Source organism: Tyto alba, unplaced genomic scaffold (assembly GCF_018691265.1).
Source record: "Tyto alba isolate M040663 unplaced genomic scaffold, T.alba_DEE_v4.0 Super-Scaffold_22, whole genome shotgun sequence".
NCBI lineage: Eukaryota > Metazoa > Chordata > Aves > Strigiformes > Tytonidae > Tyto > Tyto alba.
This window is the reverse complement of record NW_024881296.1, coordinates 21,605,143-21,616,154: the sequence shown is the minus strand read 5'-3', so window position 1 is coordinate 21,616,154 and position 11,012 is coordinate 21,605,143. Positions and strand designations below refer to the sequence as shown.

The following is an 11,012-nucleotide window of genomic DNA, read 5'->3' as shown; positions in this document are numbered from 1 at the left end:
TATGAAGAACAATATCAGAAGTATTTGAAAGCACACTGCTTAAGAATAAAAAAGCTGTTGTGAAAAATTGTTATCCTAGCTGGTAGGATTTTGGATCTCTGTCACTTGCTGGCACAGGCACTGCCATTTGTAGACCTTCATGAGACTGAAAGTAAAATTACCTACCTTGATTTGAAAACCAGCTGGGCAGCAGTCCTCAGGCACTTTGTCAGCCCTGCCTCCTGCTCCAGCTTCCCTTTTTTGCTCTACATTTCGGGCAGATTTCCAAGGGCAACTAGCTCCCTTATTTCTGTCCTGAAGCTCATCCACAAGTCAGGAGAAGTTTATAAAGTCTTGCAATTAAGATTTATCACCAGAGAATTAGTCTGCACAACTCTGAACCCATTACATTATTTTCTGTTTAGGTCATTAGTCTGAATCCATCTCTGTTTACTGGTTGGGTTTGCAAATATTTATTCTTTTTTGATTCATATGCTCTATGTGGTCTGTCGTTTTGAACTGTTGAGATTAATAGTTGCTAATAGTAAAAAAGGGAACTACTCTTCAAGCATATTTTTAGCGGCTGGAACCAATCCATTTTAGCTCCATGACTTTGTGAGATGCATCTCAAATACTCTCTGTCCCCACCTCCTTCCACAAACCCTCAGGCAGCTAAATGTCATTATACGTGCTCAGATTTGGATCCTTAAATGTTATATGTGCCACACTACTTTTCTCCATTCCTGCTGGATGCTCCCCAACACTGTTGCTTATCCCCTGTTCAACTGTTCTTAATCTATGTTCTCAAAGTCAGCCAGACCTAGCTAGTGGTGTCACATGCTGAAGTGACACTGTGGAAGTATTATTCTAAATGTCTGTAATACCAAACAATATCAAAGTTATTAGACATTGATATTACTGTGATAAGCTCAGCACTAGTCTAGCACTTTTCTGAGCAGCCTGGTTTGGCCTGATCTCCAAGGAAAGCTCTAGGGGACTTTTACGCCATAACTTGCAGGATTCCTTCACCTACACTGATGGCCATAGTACTGCTATAAAAACAACTGCCGTCTGCTTCACAAACATCTGCACCTGTCTGGTTTGCCTGCTGCCATCATTTTACCCTCACATTATTCCTTTTTCTTCTTGCAGCTCCACCTCCCCTACCATGAACCAGTAGTACATATCTGTCCTATTGTAGGACATATGCCTGTCATAGGCTTGCTGTTTCATAGGATCCCTTTAGGTTGACCAAAAGCTTTCTGCTCTTTCTCCTCCCCACACAAGAACATACTTCCTGCCCCCACCTCAGCAGCTTCAGAAAACCACCTGAAAAAGGGATATGAAGCATCTTCAAGTGTCTGCAGCAGTCTAAAAGACTCTGCAGTCTCACATAAGAAAGTGAACTGTACCTTGGTGTCTGCTGAACTGCACGCAATGCTGCAAAGGTCTGATCACACCCAGGCCAGAGGTGAGGTGGGCAGTGCAGGAGGAGGCAGTCAGGGCTGGGGGACAGAAAGCGGCAGCAGAGCAGGAGCATGGACAGATTTCTCCAGCATCCCTCCACAGCCCGGCTGATACTGGGGCTGGACTTGAAACCTCGCTGGATGAAGAACAGGGCTGGTCACAGAGATAAGTGGTCTGTGAGAAAAATATTGTTGCTGACAGCAAGTTTAACAGTGTGTGGAGGCTAACAAAAAGCAACAAATTACTTCAAAGAAAGGTCTGAGAGTTGTCTGCCAGTACTGCATTTCTGCTTGTCCTTTGGGGTACCTTTTGGGATAACTGTGTGTCTCTGATGACCCCTAAGGGCAAAAAGCCAGCCAGTGGCTGCCCATACTAATTTATGCAGCTACTTTGTAATCTGTACTGTGTATTTTTACCCTGTTACTGCAGTATGAAGGATACACAGAAGAAATGCTTTGAAATACATGTCTTAATGCTTCTTTCTTCTTAACTGTGCTAGCCCGAGCCCAAGAGGAGTCTGGCCATCAGTCAAAGCGCAGGTTGCAGACTGCAGACACTCCCTGTTGGGAGCAGAGGTGGCTCTTCCACCTGTCCAGATTTACAGCCCCATTCGCAAGGCTCCCTTTACTGCCCTGCCACAGCCCGCAGAGCCGCCGTGGTCACGTTCTTCCTCACCTCACAAAAACTTGACCAGAGGGGGGAAAAGGGCTGAAACAGCTCTGCCCGCCTGCTGCTGCTTTCATAGCAATGCCTTCATAGCAATTCCAGCGTCCCACAGCTACCACCGCCTACTTGTTTCGTGGCCAGAGCTCCCAGCAGACGGCCTGACGAGCGGCACGGCCTGCCAGCCGGCCGGGGCCGCGGCTGAGGAGGGGACCGGGCAGCCGTGGGGACGCCGTCCTGAGCAGGCCCAGGCCCGGGCAGCCCTTGGCGGTGGGCTCTGCTCCCCCCACGCCACGGGCAGCGGCGGCCGCACCGCCCGGCAGGAACGATTGCTCCCAGCAGGCAGCATCCCGATTCCGGAACGGGAAACTAAGCTTATTCTTTTGGAATGAATTCAGGCCCCTCAATCAGCGCCCTAAAGAGCAGTTGTCACTGCTGAGGTCACGAGCAGGAATACTTTGCAGATCAATGTTCTTTTTTTCAGATTAAATTGCATTCAGTGGCCTATACAAAAATAATATTAATAGTAAATTGAAATTTTTCAAATATACAAGCACACTTCTTTACCACCCCACGCACTCCATTTCCAGAGAAAAAGACCAAATCACCATTTTATAAAAACACCTATGTACATATACATCTCCAGGGGCCTAATCCTATTCAGCTCCCAGCTTGCTTAGACTTCCTCCTCTCCAGCCCCATCCCCGGCATTACCAAAAGCCATCCAACAGTTGGTTTCTCTATCTGAGACCTCTTGGAAGTTAACAGTTTGGACCCCATTTGCTCACACTGCAATCCTGTTTTTCCTGTTCCTCCTACTTACCAAAAGTGTAAGTAATCACAGGGGAAAAAAAAAAAATAAGAAAAAGCATTTCAACTATTTTATTTATTCCCTTCTGGAAATAAGTGCTCTTCTTTGTCTCACAGCTCATTAGCTGACTTTAAAACTGTCAGAAGAGTCATCTATTTTATTAAAGCAAATTGTCTTGTTATGTAGATCTTTCATTTCTGACTCAATTATTCATGACTAATTATGAGTACAGTCTAATAAACTCATCCTCCTTTTCTTCCAGAAAAAAATAAAAGCATTGCTGTAGAGGATTCTTACTTGTTTTGATGAAAGAACAAAGCAACCTGAAATCTTCCATTTGTAAAGGATTATGTTTGAACATTCTTTCCAATTTCTATTCTGGCAAACTATAATTTTTTTATTTTCAACAGAGCTTTTTTTTAATTTAAATTCTATTATGACTTGGGTCATTCATACTTTTCCTCCCTTGTACCATCATAATGTGCAAAATAATCCAGTAACTGAACAGCCCTAGGAAAATTTGGATGATGTATACATAATCCACAGAAAGAAAATGCAGAAAACTAAGCAAACTGCTTTATACAGTAATATCAAACTCTAGAGCAACATAAGTCAAAGAGTAATTTAATGTGATCTATCTTTATGCTTCCTAAATGTAATTTAGCAAAGCATTTCAATCCTTTTGTACTTAATTTCTTTGAGGAATCATGGTTCTACTACATTAATGTTCTAATGCATGGTTCTACTGTGCTTCAGAGAATGTATTATCAATTATATGATCTATTGACATAAATTCAGTTACATATATTTTAACACAGAGCATTATAACACTCATTTTTCTATTTGCATTGTGATGTTATTATTACAATGTTTATGGCAAGTAAATTATTTCATTTCAATATCTACAAGTGAAACATTTTAATTTGTTGAGTTTTGCCTTTTTTTAACACTGCTAATCTGAAATTATGAAGTTGTCTTCATTGGTGTGTTGGTCCAGCTATTATTTGGCAAAAAAAATCTAGCCCTGTAACTGTATCATTCTGTGACTTCACTCATATTACTTTTTTTTTAAATATGTATTATGTTAATAAATCAAGAATCCTTTACCACATTAAAAGAGTAATTATGAACAGATAGCAAACTCTTAATCCCATGTCTTTTATTGATACAAACAAACCTAATAAAAATAACCTACTGAAAGAGGAGTGTCTGCTGACACAGTCTTAATACACACTTCCAGGTTTCTATAAGATCTGTCTTGTATTGAATGCATCTTGGTTTAAAAAATAATAAAATATTTGAAACAAATGTTGAAAGCATTCATAAGCCTAATTTTTTTTTCCCAGAAGGAAGACTAAGTTCAATGCTGTATGAAACAAACCTTAAAAAAATATTGCAAGTCAGTTTAAACTTTGTTCGGAGGTTAATTAAATTACATGGGTCAAAAATCACCTGAACTTTGTTCATGTCAAATTACTTTTTTACTTTTTTTTCATTATTTGATTTGGCTAAATGAACACAGATGTCAGTGCTCTTCCAAAAATAAAGCAAGTACAGGGAATATTAATAGTCAACTAAGAGGCCGTATTCCTTGATGAATATTAAAATTTAAAAATACAGATCCACTGTGACCAAAAAAAAAAAAAAAAGTGGCATTAGAAAACCCTTATTCTACTTTGTGTTGGCTTAACATGCAAGACAGTAATCAGGCTTTGTTACCAACTTCACATGAAAACCTGTCTCTGAAATAATTTGGAGAACTTTGGTGGTGACTTCTGTGGGGCTGGAACTTCACTGCTGGTGCCATTGCTGGTCACGGGACTGCTGAGCATGGCAGGAGGCTTTAAGTCTCCCGTCAGACATTAGTAAATTCTCTCACAACCATAAAATGTGCATACTTCCTTTATGATTGGCGTTCTCAGAGAATATTTCTTAAAGTTACTAATGTATTATCTGGACTGGGTGGACCTAACTTTGTAATGCAGTTTATTTAACTTGCAAAATATGGTAAAATATGCTTTTTTACAATATTTATTAACATGGATGAAGAGAACGGGTTTTGTTGTTTAATAATAACTCAAGCAGAAGAGAAGTGCCTATAGAACCAGCAAAACACGAGCTGAAACTACTTGTATTCTCTCACAAAAAAATAGAAAGTTATTACATCCTTTTCCACCCTCTAAATTCCCAACTGACATATCAATGCCCAAAAATATTTACATTTCAACTTTTTACCTTACTTTGAAATTTTGATCCTTTCATGAGTCTATATAATTTAATATTAGCTTTTTCCTTTATTCCATTTATTAAAACTTACCTGAATAACAATGTTTTATTATAAAACAATAAAGATAATTGATTTTAATCCAGACAGCCACAGGAGCATAATAAGATATTATTTACCATATCTCCTCTAATGATTTTGCAAAAGCTTGGGTCTTTTTTCGTTTTTTTACTAACAAGTCATCAAGAAATGATTCTTCAGAGACAAGTGAAATAAAAGCAACCTATAATGCTTTGAGTCCTTAGCCAGATACCAAAATTACCACACTTCCTTGAAAAAGTCTAGTTTTTCTTAAAATACTGTTCTCAGTTTTAGTGAGTGGGTTATCATTTGCTCAGATACTGTAGAGTCCACAAATGGCCAGACATAAATACTTAAGTCTTCTTTACTGTTCTAGGCATCCATACAAAATATGTAATGGGAAGAGACAACTAAAAACACAGAATTGTGTTTGAGTGTGCTATCAAAATGGATTTATTGTTCAAATTTCTTTAAAAAAATCATGAAGTTTAACAATGCTTAGAAAGGGTGATAGACAAGCCGCTTTTATGATTAAGAGGTAGCTCTGGACACCTCATCATTGCTTTTCTGAAAATAAAGACACAAGTAATTCAACTATTTTCTGTAGTGGATAAGCATTTTTAAATATTTTTTTTATTACCTTAGAAAAACTGACACTTATTTAGCCTATGGATTAGTTGCCCGAGGAATACAGCAGCTAGAATAAAAATTTTCAAGGTATCACAAGCAAGGGCAACATGCAGTTTTACCAAATATATCTACATCAGGTACATGACTGAACCCTGTGAAAGAGCCTTTGCTGAAAAAGAGTAACTTTTTGTTTTGGCATGAAAGCAGACTAAGGAAAACAACAGAAGAAAAAAATCCCTTGTTCCAAAATTGTGATGGTCCTCTGTCTAACTTCCAGCTAACTGTCTTGAAGCTGAAGTCCTTATGCATAAAAATGCGAAGAGAGGTCCCATTTTGCAAGAGGAACAGCAGCAGGACAGCCCCACTGTATTTTCATCCCTGTCACCCAGAGGTAAAAAGCACAAGGAATGTCACTGAAGCTGACATTAAGTAGCAAGTACTTCCCAAAACTGTGAGCAGACCTCAGGTGGCCCATGCCTTCAGTGCCTCCACAATGAAACTGGAGGGCTAGACATTGTTCACATATTGACTGTCATGTTCATAACAGAAATATTATGCTGCCCAGGGATTTTCTGTTTGCTATTTCCAGACTGCTGGCTTTACTCTATCCATTCGGCTCAGTCACCCTACTGAAACACCAAAAATTAGCCCAAGTCATCATCCACAGAGTAGGGAACAGAAACAAATATCTGCTTTCTCTGCATGTCTAGCAGGTAAGGAAGCACAAAAGAAAATTTTACTTTGTTTTGTCTCCTTATAAAACATGTATTTCAGTGAAGAAGCTGTATGTTTCTCTGTGAGTGTTCCTCTGGTGCCCTTGCCACATCTTTGAGGCAGACACAGGGGAAGTAGTGGTGCTGATGAGAGTGAATCAACCCTTCAAGACGAGTAATGATTTCATAGTCAGGAAGAGCCAGGCTGGCAATGTTGAGGCCCAGCATCCGTGAGACCACCTCTCGGAAATCTGCCAGCTACAAGAGCAAATGGAAAGGAATTAAATTAAATACTAAGCAAAGGAGATGCCTGGAAAACATATACATATATGTATACATACAAACACAATCATTTGTATTAGTGCAAAATACAGAAATGTCTGCTGTTGCTTAGTACACAGAGCTGAAGAGGATGAAAATGCCTTTTGGGACGTACCTTAAATAACAAAACACGCTAACAGCTGAGGTGCTAAGGATCTTGAACACAAAACACAGATTCAAGTGTTCTTTAATATCCTTCACATACATATCTTCCCTGCTGACTCAACAGTGAAAACTGAGGAAAAGACAAGGAGTTGTACTTGACCTAGATGACTGCAAACTACACAGACAACTGGAAACTCTGGTGGGTGCATCCCACAGCACAGGCTAAGGTGCTGCTCCTGACCTCAAGCTCCTAACCACTGCCTGCCTCAGCTCCCCTCTGCCCTGCACTTTCTTGTGGAAACCACCACAGAAAGGAGGAAGTTAGAAGAAAGATAGAAGTTTGGCACATCCTTCAGTCTGACTTTGACTTGGAATCAGGATGCAGTCAAAATTCAAGATGCAGCCTGGGGAATGCTCATTTTTCCTCTGTGCATAGCTGCTGAAACTATATCACAGGAAGGGTATTTGGCAAAGTAATTAAAGAAACCAGCTTTCTCTCTGCAGTGCCAAATGGACACACATCCACAAGTAATTGTCATCACTAGTGACCCCACCATTAACCAGATTAAGCACTTCAGATCAAATGAACATGAATTCTGATTTCTTGACTTACAATATGGATCCTTATAAGTGAAACTTCAATGCCTCTTCAATGAACAATGCATTACACAGCCCAAATGACCAGCGCCTCAATACCCCTTAATATCTTAATATCCCTTAATACCCCTTATCATCAACTCACAATTCAAATAGGAAAATGTTCCTATTGGGGGAAATATTCTTGTCTTGCTATCTATTTGAGCATCAAGTTCCCATTTCCCAAGCGTGACAGACTCAAAATGTCACAGTAACATCAAAACCACCAAGAAGCCAGACTCGTGCTCTGGTGTGGCAGCAGCCTCACTCCACCAATCAAGCTGACGGCAAATGGTAAAGGGGAGATAAATGCTCTCCTGAAATGGAGATAAAAGCACTCTTGAAGTATATGTCCAACCCCAAGAATACTGTGCCAGAACTCTAAAGCAGTTATAACATTTGTGAGGCAAGCTGCAAAACCATTGAAAACAAGGTCTCAGTTCCAAGACTTTGACAAAGTCTGTTTCATTCCAGTGCAAAACCTGAGGAGCTGCCATCAGTTCAGAAAAACAAATATGGAAACCAAGACAGTATGGGGCAGAAGGATTTGAGAATTCAGTCCCAGCTATGTGTCTTGGATAAAATGTTGGAACAATGTAACACAAAAAAAAAAAAAAAAAAAAAAAGCAACAACAAAAAAAAAAGTTCCCATGTGTTCTCTTCAGTCAGTAGGTCACTGATGTGGGGCTCTGGCAGTGTGCTAGGCAAGTACAATTTAGCACAAGCTAAATATTTTTCAAACATCTGGATCACAGGCAGAACGAGCAGGCAGCAGAGCTGGAATTTGTTCCCATACAGACTTTATGTTAAAAGATCAAGGCAGCCCGCTTCAAAGATCCAGTGTTTGGCTGAATTAAACCCCTACAAGACATCTGATACAGCAAACACAAAGGGTTTTTTTCCCTGGGAACACATTAGGGTCTGCGCTTTGCACCAAATTTCTTGCTCTCATATCTTTGCTATTGCAAACTGTTCAACTTAATTACAGCAACTGTGTGTAAACCAAATTGCACTACAACCATGTATCATATACAACCAAATTAAATTTGATGCACTGACACAGGTTACTGATCTGGCTGGATTTTACCAGAGGAGATAGATACAAACTAAAATGTATACACAATCATATCACTCTTTTTTTCTGATAGGAAAAGCAGATCATAGCTATACTGAATGTACAATTAATATGATAAGAATTCAATAACCTTCATCAGCAGATAACCTAAACTGGAAAGCACACAGAGCCCTTAAAGAAATCCTTTAAGCCATTCATTTATGTGAATTTTAAATTGAGGATTTTTTTCCACTTTAATGGAATAACACTTACACAAAAAACAACTTTTCTGACTACTACGTTGTGGCATATAAAGTGCAGTGCAGACAAAGCTGTTGTTCAGTGAAAATGCATAAGGTTTGATGACAGAAAGAAATTCTCCACATAACATGACAAAGAACCACCACTCTTGGATGTGAAAATGCCCCACCAGAGGACATCAATCTGAATTTTAAAAACTCCAAAAAAGGCAACAAATACACTCTGGATGATCTTTAGGACACTATCACGTCTCACGTGGAACAAGATGTTTATACTCTTAAGTGGATACACTGCTATAAGCACATCATGAACAACTTTTAAAAATCTTGCACTAAAAGATATAATATCCAGGAAAAAAAAAATGAGAAATGTATTTCAGCTTTAAAACCAATACAAGGGTATTAAGAACCCAACAGTTCTGCTGAAATGCTAGAAGCTAGTAGAAGTAGCATCTAACTCTCTATTTAAGGCGTTTTTCAGTAGCAGTTAATATGTCTAAGGTAGTCACAATTTGAAGAAATAATAAAAGATAAACATCACTAAAGACTTAAAACCAAAGGTTTGCTACATCAGTAAGCACTCATGATAAATTTTTTTTGCACCTCCCATTCAGTAGGTAAAATTATCTGAAGTAAAAGAGAGGAAATTAATGCAGTTTAGAGCATTAACTCAAGATATTAGGAGGGGAAAGCAGAAGTAAAAAACAGACACCACATTTAGTTTTCATGCCATACCTACAGGAAAGTAGAAGGGGTCTTATTCCAATTTAAAAAAAAAAAAAAAAAAAAAAAAAGGGAAACTAAGACTGGAAAAAATCCTTATAACAAAACCGTCAAAAACTCAACCAAAATATTGACATTTATATTCTTACTTCAAGTACTACTGCAAGTAAGGACTTGAGTTAAACTGATAGAAAAATAAAATATATTCAGATTTCAATCTGTAGTTGACTGTAATGGTTATATACTGATGTTATCAGTCCCTGTGAACATCTTTTTGTCATCGGTCATTATGTATACCCATTATCTAGTCTTAATAAAATGAATATTAGCTATGCTGATATTTATTTATATTCAGAAATATGCAATAATGATATATAAAGTCAGAAAGGTTTTCTGTTCACCTCACAGAGGAAATCCAGTATGGATATCTGTAAGCTTACACTTACTCTTGTAAAATTTCAATATATCCAACTAATTCTCTACTATATATCCATTCCAGTAATCTCTACATTTTTGACTCTTTACATATAGCTTCACCTCTCTATGGTTTTCACTCTGCAATATGATTTAATAATGCTTTGAACACCATTTTTTTAAATGGTTTTATATGTCTACCCAACAATATGAGCACTTTGCTGTTATTTGCTACAGCCACCATAGCTGACTGTTAATCCTAAAGCAGAATGGCAGTGTTATTATGCCCTGCTTACAGGGCTTCACTTCCAACAATTCAGAGGCTTTGATTCCATGCAGTCTCTTAAAAAAAAAAAAAAAAAAAAAAAAAAGGAACAAAACACAGAAATGCCAAAGCTAAATTTTCCTCTTAAACTTAGTGGGAATCAATAGTCTAAAGAGCAAAGAACAACCAGAAACACTGTGTTAAATCCCAATTATGAGTTAATTTTAAATTATTTCAATTCAGTCTTAATTTCTGACTTCACTTGGGTATGTTCTGCCTGCCTTTATGACCACAAGACAAATCAGTGTCTTAGCCAGTTGACAGTAGTTCAGTTATGCATATTTTAACTTTGACAGCATGGAAAACAGCCATGCAATATTACGATGTTATTTAACATTACACAGAGTGGTATTAATGAAAATCAGAGTATACCCAAAAAAAAACATGCAAATGCATGTGCAAGTGGTCAGCCTGGTCACACCAACTCCATCAGGTAAGAGCAATTTAAGTTTCAAGTAGTTTTCCTAACATGCATACACACATGGATGTCATGGCTGTGCTTATATTCAGATTAAATATATACATAAGTGCTCAGAGAAGTATTTCATATCTGCATTCGCTACCTTTTACAGAGAGTGAGAGAAGCGTGGTCTGGTTTAGCTTCCC

General features: G+C 38.3%; 1 protein-coding gene across 1 annotated transcript in view; it reads right to left on the bottom strand.

The window, feature by feature from the left end:
* Positions 1 to 5,822: 5,822 nt before the first annotated feature.
* The window catches only part of CCDC170 (coiled-coil domain containing 170), a 46,509-nt gene continuing 41,319 nt past the window's right edge, over positions 5,823 to 11,012 (bottom strand). The window contains exon 12 of the mRNA XM_042796126.1: positions 5,823 to 6,826. Within this exon, the coding sequence (XP_042652060.1) occupies positions 6,626 to 6,826 (201 nt within the window). The 3' untranslated portion in view covers positions 5,823 to 6,625. The remainder of the gene's footprint in view (positions 6,827 to 11,012) is intronic.